This window comes from Plectropomus leopardus, chromosome 13 (assembly GCF_026936395.1).
Source record: "Plectropomus leopardus strain MGB_pleo_1.0 chromosome 13, ASM2693639v1, whole genome shotgun sequence".
NCBI lineage: Eukaryota > Metazoa > Chordata > Actinopteri > Perciformes > Serranidae > Plectropomus > Plectropomus leopardus.
Window position 1 is genome coordinate 25,932,775 of NC_142188.1, and position 14,164 is coordinate 25,946,938.

Consider the following 14,164-nt stretch of genomic DNA (forward strand, 5'->3'; position numbering starts at 1 on the left):
ACTGAAAGTGGAAGGATTTGCGATCAAAGACATAGTTTCTCCCGTGTAACTGCAATGTTACGTTGGGGATTTTGATGGCATGTTACGTCAAATCATTTCGCACCGGCACAGCACAATAAATGGCCTTGAAGAGCACCTAATGGCATCACTAGCTCTCATTTTTACTCAGTTATTTCTCATAACAAGCACATTGTATGACATTTTTTATGAGAGATACAACATTGAGATACAACTGGCTCTAAGGTTTAATACAAAGAAAAGATGCTGGCTTACATATTCCAGCCTCAGTCTATCTTTTTAATTGAAATCAATAATTACAAAGAAGAAAGGTAGAATAAGCAAAAGTGCTGAAAACGAAAAAATGTCGCCCAAAAATGTATTTATAAGATATGGATTTTTTCCCCCTCTACATTTTCTCTCGCTCTCTGTGCTTGTGCTTTCTTAGGTGGTGCTGCTATTGATTGTGGTGTGCCATAGTAATACAACTAATTTCTCAACTTCAGGCAGCTTAGATAGTGCTGAGCGTGTGGAGGTGGAGGTCAAATGATTCAGTGGCGTTGGGACGAGAGAGGCTAAACTACCTTGATTACCCAGAGACCAGCATGTTGTTCTTGCCTCTGCTCCTATTGCTTGTGACACTCTTCCATCAATAAATGACCACAGCTGCCCATTCCTATCTTTCTCTCCTATTTTTTTCATTTCAGAGGCCTCACATCTTCTACACTCGGGCAGCCAGAAAGGAGAGAGTGTGTAATTGTGTCATCTCAGTGGGACTTCTTTCTCCTAAATCTCATTGTGTGTATGTATGTGTGTGTATGTGTGGATGGACATGTGCTGGCCCCCTCTTGGCCTCACTTTGAGCCTATTTCTATGATTGCTTTGAGTCCGTCCATTCACCCTTTGATCCAATAAATGAACAGTTGTAAATACCTGGCTGAGATTGCGTGCTGACCACCTCCATCCAAAATGACATTTTCGATGCAATCAAATATCTCACACTCTCTCTCTCTCTCTCTTTCTGTGTCTCTTTATCTCTCTCTTCGCTTCGCTCTGTTGCGTTCTATAAGGCCACAGAGTTGAAGGATGATCGCAGTCCATCAGATGCGACAGTGATGACTACCTTTACCATCCTGCTAATTGACAAGAATGACAATGCCCCAAAGTTCAACAGTTCTGAGTATCGGGTCCACATCACCGAACTGGCTCAAGTGGGCTTTGCCCTTCCCCTCTTCATCCAGGCGGAAGACAAGGACGAGGTGGGTGGGTCTGATTTTGATGGCTGACACAGTCATGACATTCTTGAAATTGTGTTGATGCTCTTATCCAGATAAGGTTACAGTGACACCATGCTGCTTTGGTATCTAAAGAGATGAGTAGAAATGTCCTAAGAATTCATATCAGGACCAATTCCAGGCATGAATTTAGGTCTGTATTTGACACTAAATGATGTCAATGGAATTGGACTTGGCTGTACAATATGAATATTAGACAATTTGTTTTGTCTTCCATGTGAAGTTTAATCGGGATGCAGTGGATGTTCAGTGTGACAGAAGCATTCATGTAAACATGCTTACGGTGCTAATGACATTTTTTGCTGACACTATATATCAAATAAAAGGCAGAGACTGCAGCGTATTAACCTCCTGTGAGCTGTAACTCACCACCTCTAAGCAGAAGAGTAGCCTCTCTATCCATGTGAAGTAAAACTGTTCAACTTAAAGCAATCTCAGTAGACTAAAGGGTCTTTGACTGATTATTGGTATCGCTGGCTATAAAGGGACAATCCTAAGTAATGGATTGTTTAAGATGAAATAACGCAGCTCAAAATCTGAACCTTTCTTTACACTGCTCTTTGTTCAACCTCAGCCTGCAGTACTGTTCTCCTTTACAACACTTGGCCTCTTGAGTGTAGCATTTTAATATAAATTGGTAAAAATTTAAGGCATGTGAATTTGAAAAAATGTTTGCAGCGTCGATGCAAGTAACTCTGAATTCAGACATAGAGGTTGGCAAAATACACAGATTCACTAAGCTTGGACACTTACATATCTCCTATCATTGCTTTCACGAGTTAAATTGTCAAATATTGCCGGCAGCATTTAACAGAATTAATAAGTTGATAACGGGCCAAAATCAAACCTGTCTGTCATCTGCATAAAGTTCTTTCTTCAGCCAGTGTCTGTCAGATCCTTTGTGATGGATGTACCTCAACAACATTTTTTTTAAGAGCCAACCATACTTACAAAGTGATGCATATTCTCACTAGCTGTGGGATGTCAAACTCATTTTAGTTCATGGCTCACATTCAGCCCAATTTGATCTCAAGTGGGCCAGACCAGGAAAACTATTGCACAATATTCTACGTTAATAAATATACAAGTATTCTTTATTGTATAGAAGTACGAGTACAGTCTAAAATTGTTCATCCATTTACAAAACAGACAATAAAAAGACTAAGATCTCTTTAGAAAAATAAGTGCAATTTCAACAGTATGTCTTCATACATGTGTCAGTTTGTTGTTTTGCATTTAGTCAGTCGACTAATATAATCTACATTTTTCCAATCATTTCTACTCCTGTGTAGTAATGCTGGCATCAGCACATCAGTCTAAAGTAGTAGTTATTCAGGAGGCAGGTTTACACGGCCTTACAAACCATTTACAAATCAAAAGTTTTTGCAGTGATTTAGTAATATGGTTCAGCCAACCCTGTTGACATTTTTTTGCAAAATATTTAATATCTTCAAATATGACCATCATTGTTTTTTTCAGAAAACTGTATTCTAGTCAGGGTGGAAGACTCTAAACAGCATTTTACGGGAAGGTAGCTACTCACTGTTTCACTTGCTCCTGACACCTCTTAGCCTTCACATGTGCATCTATGATTGGTGTGCAGAGTCACCCAGGGGGACAGATCAGAGCCTTTGTTGGGCCGCTTTTGACCCATTCGCCATATATTTGACACATATACTCTAGCGGAGTTGTTTTCCAACTGGTCTAGCCATGGGGTCCAGATTTTTCCCATGGTCATTAGTTCAAGGTCTACACATAAGAAAAATTATCACGTTCAATTTTATTTGACAAAATATTTACAATGTTTGGACTAATAACACAATTAAATAAAACATATTGCAAGAATAAAGTGCAATTACTTAACTTAAAGTAAATATTCTTGCAACCCCCAAAGTGCATATTATGCTTCAAGGTCAATGACACAAAAACACTGCAAAGGAGCAACATGTTAATAGACCAAATAATACCAAGAACAGGGCAGTAAATGGCCAGAAATTCAAAACAAGATGCATTTTTTACAGACTTAATGTGTTTGGGATTCACTTGCAGGACCCCCGATGGGCAATTATGTAGAACAGTGGATCCCAACTGGATCCACTGTGGAGAACAATTATTTTAATTCATTAATTCAATTCATTTATTCATTAAATCATAATTTAAGAATGCAATAGTTTGTGAACCAGTATCATCAGTATTTGTAGCTCACAGAAAATTAGGTCTGTGAGATAAAGTTGGCTACGGATGTTATTTCAGTGTTAACATTCAAGTAAATCTAAGTTTCGGATGAGACTCAATATTGGCAGATGCCCAAAATTTGAATCAGGATCAGGGCCAGAAAAACTTAATCGTACAAATAATGTGATTATCACAATTAATGAACAACCTGACAGTTGTAGGGACTGAGGAGTACTTCAGAGACTAACAACTGGCAGCGACACAAGGCATCAATAAAGGGTTCATTAGTCTCATTTGTAAGACATTTTTCACTCTTGATTTGCTCAGATGGGATCTCTCTACAAAGAGAGCTACATGCAAGTGGTGTACATTTTGTGAATTCATTTCTTGGTTTGGATTTATCTGGTTTATAAATGCATCAGCCAAAAAGAACATCAGCCACTCTATGAAACTAAGCACATGGCAGCAGTGTGCGTGTGTGTGTGTGTGTGTGTGTGTGTGTGTGTGTGTGTATGTGTGTACTGTCAGCAGCAATGTACACTTTAGTGTGCTTTTGCGTGTCCGCCACTTCCCATTAGTTGTATCTATCAACCTACTGTGGTGACACACACACACGCAGACGCCAACACACACAGAGACACTTTTTCACTTTATGCTCGCTCTCTTGTCTCTCTCATTCTCCCCTCTCCATCTCTCTCACATGTGCACATGCTCGCTCACACCAGCGCATTGGACTCGACTACAATTTAATTTGCTCTGGAAGAGATGGGATAGAGCATCAAATTATACCTAACGAGGAAAATCAATCACCTAGGGTGCAGATAAGCCGAAAGCTAGTCAACTCTGATTGATTCAGGCACAGCAGCCGCCAGGGTGGAATTTGACAGATAACTGCAAGTCAAGTGGATAGAGAAAAAGGTGGAGAGTAAAGAGAGACAGACACAAGGAGAGGAGAGGAGCTCTAAGAAAAATGGTTGGACAAAAAGTAGCCTGCAATGGAGCAAAACTAGAAGTCTGAATAATTGGTGGAGCAGGAAGAAACATAGAGAACAGCAGACTGAGAGAAAGGAAGTACTTGAAGGAGAAATATCAGGAGCATTTAGCAGAGAGTTTGTTTATTCACTCCAAGGATGGTGTGTTGCAGTGGTGAGGGAGAGGGGGAGTACCACGAGTGCGTTGCTACACGCAGGTGGGGTGACGACCCAGACACCTGGCATGTGATAAGAGGTCCCTCAGAGGTTACCATCCAACATTTTACCACTAGACGAAGCAGCACTCAGTCTGGGGAGGTTCCCAGCCGCCGAGCATTACAGTATCTCCAAGATAAGATTGCTCACCGCAAATTGAGGAATAGCTATGGTAATTCTGAGATGGCTTTAATCAGATTCACCATGGATGCTGCATTAGAAAGCACTCCCTCAGAAGCAGACTGTTAGCAGCCACAGCTCACTGCTTGTTCGTCATAAGACAAAATGCTTGAAGAGGATCTCAAGAAGCAGGGTTTATGCAAAAATTTGAAAGGAAGTTTAGCGATGGAGACTTTTCCCTGCACTTCACCATTCTTGCATTGTTACACTGCTGCCATAGTGCCACATATACATCTATTCCAAGGAGTAAAACCTACAAGAATTTTTTTTTTTTTTTGTCTTGCAGTTTTGTATTGGTGTTTTGATCCTTTAAACCTGCATGTAAGTGCCGATACACACACTCGTTCACACTCCGCTACACCTGCGCTTTAATCTCACTTTTTCCAAGTGTGAGGGATTACAAACAGACGTTTCATTTCTTTGACTATGACACAAGTGGTAGTTACCTCTCTCTCTGTCTGTCGCTCCCTTCATATCCCCTTCTGCTCGGTTAGCATCTATAAAAACTTTTGCTGCTGGAACTTGCCACTAAACTTTGTGGCAGTCGCGTCTGACAGGGTGCTTTTATTGGGGGCTTCTAAAGGCAGAAGCAAATGGACGGGCAATTACGTTTATGGGCAGTTTGAGGTGACATCCCTGCATATTGGATGGTCTTTTAAATAGGAGTCATCAGCCACAATGGTTCTCCCAGAGATGAAAACAAAAACAAGGGGGCTATTTCAAACGCCAGCATAATGCCAATCGACCACCGCACCCGTCTTCCTCTGTCTGCCACAATGGCTACGTGATTGGCCGCCCTGCAGCTTTATATATATATATAAATATATATATAAAGGCAGGAGGGATCTAGAGATGTTTTCTCAGCTCAAGACAGCCACAGGCTTCTCTGGGCTGTGATGTCAATTTGACCCTGACTTGGTTTATATTTACCCACGATGCCTTTGCACTGAGAGATTTATCTCAGATCGGAAAGTAAGTGAAAGTTGAATTTGATTTCTTTTTTGAGAGGTTATTCAGGATTTTATCAAACCACTAATCAGTAGATACTAACTCAGCCATACAGACCCAGCCAGTAATACAGAGCCCAGTAAAAATGTTTAAATCAGACTGCATGCTCAACTCATCTTACATTGTCTTTTCAACATACAGTGTTGAGAGCCTGAAACCAAACCCAGACACGTGTTTCTGTGTTGAGTTAGATAGTTATGGTTGTCATCAGGGATCACATCATGTCCCATTTTTCTTTCATAACATGCACACTATGATACATAAAGCACACAGTTTCAACCATGATTGAGTAGTAATGGATTACATGTAATCTGTATTATGTAATCGGATTACAAAAAGAAGTTTGAATTTTATTTGATAAAGGCAATTATAAGTAACTATATTCAGCCCAGATTACATTTTAAAAAAGTAATCAGATTGTTGTTATATTGTCATGGATTGCTTGATCACATTTTGATCATGTTTTAAAAATAGGGCTATTTTTTAAAGATTTTGGGGGGTATTCTACCTTTATTTGACAGGACAGCTAGAGTGTGAAATGGGGAGAGAGACGGGTTGACATGCAGCAAAGGGCAGGATCAGGTATTGAATCCATGGCCGCTTGTGGCAAGGACATGGCTCCTGTACACAAGGCACCTGCTCCTTCATGCGAGCCACTGGGCATCCCAAATATGGCCTTTTTAAATTTTTTAAGTTTTTTTTTCATGATAACCAGTTTACAAAGTTATATTCCTTTTTATTTACACTGAAAAGTGAAGATTAACATTTTTTGCAAGTGCTCCACATAGTACACCTGTAGTTTGTGGCAGTGCTGTTTCTGTAAACAGTAAAAATGCAAAAAAATGCTTTTTATTTGCATTCTGAATGTTTTTGAGATCCGAAAAAGGAACATTTGTGGAACTCAAATTTGTGTCAATTTTTTAGTATAAAGGGCAATATTTTATATCAAAAGTATTCTCATTATCATTTGTTCCTGCCGTCATTGATTTTTTTTTTTAAATGATTCTGTGTGATTTTTAAATGTATTGTTTTTTTATTTCATGCGTTGTATGCACTAATGCACTTCTGCTGGCTGCACAAGAATTTGCCCCTTTTGGAGAAAATTTTTTTTTTTTTTAACTTGAATCTTGAACTAGATTAAAGTCTTTGGGAATCCAGTGAATTATTATTATTATTATTATTAATTATGTTACTAATTATAAAAAATGCCTTTTTCTAAACCCCTTTTAAAGAATTCTTACCACATTATGATTTTAAGCCTCTTTACTGGCGGAGTAATCATCCCAGTTGGACATACTGTGTACAGTATCATCATTTACTTGATGTTGCATTCAAATGGTCATTTACATAATGTGAGTCAGTACAGTGCAGGCTTTATGTAGAGGAGATAAACAGGAATTCAGATGAGAAGACATGATGAACATGTTGTTATGGACCATCATTTTATTCTTATGTCAGCAAAGCTCTCCAGGTCAAATGTGTACTGGAGCCTGAAACAATTTGAGGGTTAGTGTCCCCACTACTGTTAACAGCGTCTTTACGAGCATATTCCAGACAGCAGTAGTAACACACTCTTTGTAATTGCCTAAGTGTTGTTGTTAATTGTCTAAGTGTTCACCACTGTTTACTATATATTGAATAGGGATATACAACATTAGATTTTCTGGCCAATCTCCAATATTCTGATATGTAACACTTATTTTGCCAATAATCACTACCAATATCAATATATCCAATTTTTTCCCAACCTAATTTTAGTCATCATCAGGGCTCTTCTGCAGTGAAATTAACATCATATTATGTATACTCTTGTCGTGATGACCCACCAGCAGATGGAGACATGAAACACAATGTTTTTCAATGTATATAATAGTAATTCATTGTGCAAATTATGAAACTACTTCAGCTTAGGACTGATGTTTTGTACATTTTCAGTTTGTAAATTTAAATTAATAAATAAAAATATCGGTTTGTCACGTGGGCAGAAATCAGCGTGTTGGCTTATTGTAATACTTAATTTTAAAGGCAATGTCTGCCGATACTGGTGACATGCTGATATTATTGTGCACTACTAATATTGAACTCCTGATTCACTTATGGGATGGTATACAGGAGAGGGCTGTGTATATTGTATATTGTATATGTATATTTAGCAATACGTATCATGATACAAAGATTGTGATTCAATACACTGATGCTGTAAGCAAGGTGACATATTTCAATTTCTCAAATGTAATTTGGGGAAATGAAACTGTCAAAGTATAAAGAACGCACTAGTATATTGATCGAATCTGAGTTTAAAAAGTTAATTTTTTTTGCAATCAGAACAATGGGATCTGCATTTAAATGCATTGCAGTGAAAAGAGTCAAATGGATGAAGATTACAGCACTGCTATATTCCAGTCAGGGGTTTAAAAGACAACACAAAATGAAACTAATTAAACTATTAACAAAAAGTCCAAAGTATTTTTGATATTTATTACAGCTTGACAAAGCATGATATTGCAACACTAAATAAACTAATATTTTCTCACACTCCTAATAAAGTATGCAGTATGCAGGGAACATCAAGAGAAATCTTGCACACAACTAATTAGAGTGAATGACGCTGGTTTCCCTGCTGATACTGACTGTGAAGCCTCATAATCAGCATCATTATAGAGAACATCTATTATCCACTGCATTTTGTTTAAAAAACGCACACAAAAAGCAAAAGTGTAACTCATGTAGACAATGTTCTGGGAAATCTAGTCATTTGAGTCATTCAGGTATTTACCTAGTACAGTTATTTTGCCTCTCTGCATCACAACAGTGTACAACAGCACGTTTTAGTGTGCTTTCGTGTGCCCGCCACTTTGCATTAGTTGAATCTATCAACCTACTGTTGAGACATGCAGTCAGACACCAACAGACACACACAGGCACGCACACGCACACACACAACTCTGTTACTCTCTCCCTCCCTCACATGTGCACACCTCTCTGAAATATTGTTTTTCAAAGCTCTTCTCTATCATAAGATCAGTTTTATTATTGGACTAACATAATAGCCTGACGTTTGACCTCGAGCTACTGTTCACCTGTTAAATTTAAGATTATCTTTCAACTGTAGAGTCAGTGTTAGAAATTCTGAATATGACAACCATCAAAATGCTTGATGTTTTTGAAAAAGAGACTAATATTTTGGTGGGAATCAGGGTTTTGAAAACCTTTAGCTTCATGTACAATATTTGTACCTTTGAAAGAAATAGTATCCTTGTCTGGTAATTATTCATAAAAACTGTATAGATATACTGTAGCAGATTTTATCATCTACATTCTTCAGGAGAAGGTTAGACGGATATATATATATATATATATATATATATATATATATATATATATATATATATATATATATATATATATATATATATATATATATATATATATATATATCAACACCTGCCCTCGCTCTATCTCTCAACAACCCCTTTTTTTCTGTGTTTTTCTATTCTCACAATTTTCTTATTTTTTTATGGCAGGGGGTGAACAGCATGTTCCAGGTGTTTCTGACAGGAAACAATTCAGAGTACTTCACCATCTCCCCCACAGCGGTACAGGGGCGTGCCGACATCAGAATGAGGGTGGCCATGCCACTGGACTACGAACACATTCGCAGCTACAGCTTCTCAGTGAGTGTTTATCTTTTAAGTATTCATGCAGTGCACATTTGGACATTTACATGAGAGCGTGAATACTGGTATTGCCTTCATTTCCTAAGACTCTAAAAATAGAAACCCACATTATGAGAGCGTATTCATTCCACAGCGCTCTAGCTAATATTTCTATACAGGTAGGATTTTCAGTCAGGTTAAATGTCCAACAGTTTGTTTTGTGAAGATACAAAGTGGAATAAGAAGTAATCTTCCTTTGATGACCAAGCATTGAGCACATAAATCAGCTCTGTTGTCCGTCTGTGAGACTGCCCTCGATTGAACTCTGGACCAAGGACTGATTATTAGCAACAAGACTGAATGTTGCATCACTATATTTGTTGCAACTTGTTTTTATTTGTTTGGACTCAAGGCTCAGTCAGAACGGGGCTGTATCACTTTCAAGACACTGCAGCTTTGTTTGGACAGTGAAATTGGTATTTCCTTACCTCAATTTACCCCTGAGTGGTTTACAGAGCCAGAGGGTGCCTCGCTCTGTGTACAATTTAAAATCTCTAAATCTAAAATCAGTTTTTATACAACAGTAACTTCTTTAGCACGAAAACAAATTACGCATTTTTAAGAATGCCACCTAAAAATGTTAATATTTCATATAGATAAATGAATTTTAAACCTGTACAATTTCTTTTTTAACTGAATTATAATAGCTAAGGCTGTATTTAAATCTTTAGTGTAAGTATTGTCCTTGTGCCTCTCCTCAGCTTTATGCCAATGAGTCCATGTCGGACCATGTGGGATTTGCTCGTGTCTTTATTGAGTTAATCAATGAGAATGACAACCGGCCCATCTTCAGCAGACCACTGTACAACATCAGCCTCCCTGAAAACACCCCCCCTGGTACCTCACTGCTGCGTATCCTGGTGAGTATCTTAGGCAACCTTTGTACAATTTGCTCTGCGCAGAGCTGAGAATGAGATAAATGACACATTGGATTCTTGTGATTTATTCCTGAGGGGAAATTTAACAGGAATCCAAATAGATTACTATAAACCTGATTTTGTACTTGTAACTTTTATGGGGCTTGTTTTATTGGGAATGAAATCTTGGCTTGTTTGTTTACCCCATGTGACCCAGTAAACCACTGGGACTTTACCATATGAGCTGTGATTTATGGTGACTCAAGTTAGGCTGCTTCAGACAAAAGCACAAACATAGAGAAATGAAAACCTCACCAATGCTGAGATCCTGCGTATTTATGATACCATATGACCATGCTGGTAACTTAGGTATCTTTAAAATGTTCAATGTTGTGGTTAATTCAAACCTAAGTGGCAGTAATAATTACTACTTTGGTAGTAAATACTTAATTCTGCTTTTCTGTAGATTTGCATAATTATGTTCCAACAGGGTTTGAGGCCAAGCCACAGCGGAGCCACAGGTTGTCTTTGAAGGAATACTTCACACATAAAATGATCATTTGTATGTTTATTAGTCCTACAAATGATCAGTCATTGTTACCTTGAATTCATAAAGAAAACTTTGTTCATCCCGCATGCCTCCCTGAAAAATGCCAAACATTGATTTATTGACTGTTTTTTACATCAGTTTACCAACTCTCACACAACTTGTACAATATAATCCAAGTCTCATTAATTCAGTCATATGCTCAGTACTTCCTAAACACATGCTTTTTCACTTCAATCTTACTTTTCAAAGCGAACTGAAATGAAACTTGTCTAACTTGTCTCTTCAAAGCCAGACTCCAATGACAAGATTTTTCCGTGATGATGCATGTGCTTGGGAAGTACTGAGCATACAACTGGATCAATGAGACCTGGATTATACTGCACAAGTTGTGTGGCAGTATTAAACAGATGTTTTAATAAAGTTTGTGTCATTTTAAGTGGCCCCCAAATACTTCAATTCATCAAGAATGTTCACTTTTTCCGGATTCTTCATTCAGCGTGAAGGCATGCGACAAAAATAATATCTTCGACGCAAATTCAAAGTAACACAGGGTGAGTAATTGATTCACAAATTAATATTTTGTGGGTGAAGTCTTCCTTAACTATAGAACTTTCTCTTTGTTCAAATTTATACCACTGTTTGTAATGTTCAAATCAGATCTACAGCAGAGACACCACTTTAATATCATACCTCCAGCTGTTTATAAAAGTCTACAGTTTTAGATTTGTTGTTGTTAAATGTGATCGCCCATTAATTCCCATCAGTGTGTACGCCATTTCCATGGAGGTGTGCAAGAAAAACAAAGTTTCCTTTCTGAATTCAAGGTAACACAGCGTGACTTATTGATATACAAATGATCATTTTATAGCTGAAGTATTCCTGTGGTTCAACTGTGGCTTGGTCTCAAATCCTGCTTAAACATAACTACGCAAATTTGCGTAAAAGCAGAATTAAATATTTACTACCAACACAGTAATTATTATGACCACTTCAGGATGAATTAACCACAACATAGTCAGAAAGTCCTCAAGTCAAACTAAATTACTTATACGCTAATTTCAGGGCAGTTTAGTTTGTATGTGTGCGGTGAATGTAATTCTAGAGAATAATTTTGTCTGTGATTACACTCGAATTGCTTCCTATAGCTCAGACATAAAGTTTCTTTTTCTGCTCCTTTAATTATTTTCCTACTTGCAAAAAAGCATTACAGAAATATCAGTTCAAACTGGATTACTATTATCAGAGAATCTTAAAATGTCTCATTGTCATGTCAATAAAAATGTCAGGACCACCTCCATTCAAACTAATCCAATTAGAACAGGGTTTAAGAATTATGAAGAATTATGTTGTTAATACCCTCCAGGTCTGTTATTGCAGCCTTTGTTTAGTTTGTCCCAGCTGAAGTGTCCTTGAGGCCCTTCCACCTCATGTCCTCACAGCACCACCATGCAGCAGAGCTCACTCTCAGCTGCTCTCCCAATCAGCAGCTGTTACTTAAACCAGATCAGAAAAAAAAAAATCTCCCACCATCTCCCTATAATTCTGCATTATTATTCATTACCAGTCATTCCTGTGACAGAACGCCCACAATCCACTAGATACAAGTGCAAAAAGCAGTTTGAAAATCAATAGTGTTTATAGACTGGGTGCTCATGAAATGGAAATTGCAGGGCAGTCTAACACCCGATAAGTCTGGCTGATGTTGGCCTCGTGCTGGAGCGCGCAGCCCGCCGGAATCCTGATTGCCGGCTGTAGAGAGTGAATGGGCTGTAAATAGAATGAGATGTGACGGCTCTCAGTGAGGGCTGCACTGGCACGGATGGCAGCACTCACATACTGCATATACACAGTTAAATGAGGGTTTTGATACTCTGACCTGCTCACACACACCAGTGGCACTCAAGCCCTCTGAGATGCCACTATAGAGACAAAACACACAGAGAGATTAAACAGATGTTTCTCACACTCAGCTAGCTTCTGTCTGAGGTCAAGAAATAGAAATGAACACACATATATATACACACACAGCAATCTCAAGGTCAACATATGGTTAAAACTAGACAAAGTCATGGGTCAGTGTAAGCCTTTCTCCATTTGTTATCCCATAAGATCACCATTTACTATGTGCGTGTGCTTGTGTGTGCGTTCAGTAATGTGTTTGAACAGACTTGTTTACTTATGCGAGTCTGTCATAATTTAGTTCATTAGTAATTTAGGCAGCATGTTACAGCGGTTGTAATCCACTGAAAATAGCTGAGACTGTTTATTTTTATGCTGCAGTACGATCAAACAAGCCGCAGCCGCCACACTCGTGTTTGTGCAAATAATGAGATATTTATTTTGGAATGGACATTTCATCTATGTATTGTATAAAATAAGTTAGAGAGTAAAGCAAAGAAAGAAGTTTGGGCTTTTAATTTAGATTCAGTTTTGTTGTCAGTGCACAGAGTACAGGCACTGAGACAACGAATTACAGTTTAGCATCTAACCAGAAGTGCAAAAAGCAGTAAAGTGCAGAGTAATGCACAGAGGAAATGCAAAAACCAAATATAGAATGAATATAATTGGAATGAACAATAAGGGGTATAAATTCACTGGATACATTATAAGCAGTATAAACACTGTGTATAAATATGCTAAAATATATACAGTGTGCACAGTATGAACATGGTAAGCAGTACATTTATAACTGTAAAATTTATAGTACAGAGTGTAATTACAAGTACTGTTACTTGTAATTACACTCTGTGCTATACAACAGTAGGCAATTTTAAGCAGAATAAACAGCCAGAGGTATGATATGAAATTGGTATATTTGCTATAGATCTGATTTGCACAATATAGACAGTGGTATTAACATGAATAAATACTAACTTAATCAAAACATCACTTTACAAACTCTCACACAACTCATGCAATATAATCTAAGTCTCATTTATCCAGTTGTGTGCTCAGTATTTTCCAAGCATGCATTTTTGCTAAAATCTTACTAAAGCACTTGGGCATGAACATTCTCACACAGAATATAAAGCAAGTTTCAAATGCATGTGCTTGCCCAGGTGCACTGTTGTATGCGGAAGTGTTTTAAAAAAGTAAGGTTTCAGCTAAAATGTGTTTTGGTGATTGTATTGCATGACTTGTATGAGTGTTTGTAAATTGATGTTTTGATAAAGACTTGCTATCATTAAATGTGGCCCGC

The 14,164-nt window shown here is 37.9% G+C and overlaps 1 protein-coding gene across 1 annotated transcript in view; it reads left to right on the top strand.

Moving 5' to 3' along the window:
• The window catches only part of cdh23 (cadherin-related 23), a 247,502-nt gene that overhangs the window by 111,586 nt on the left and 121,752 nt on the right, over positions 1 to 14,164 (top strand). Inside the window, exons 11-13 of the mRNA XM_088086382.1 lie at positions 1,068 to 1,256; positions 9,367 to 9,516; positions 10,260 to 10,418. Of these exons, the coding sequence (XP_087942508.1) occupies positions 1,068 to 1,256; positions 9,367 to 9,516; positions 10,260 to 10,418 (498 nt within the window). The remainder of the gene's footprint in view (positions 1 to 1,067; positions 1,257 to 9,366; positions 9,517 to 10,259; positions 10,419 to 14,164) is intronic.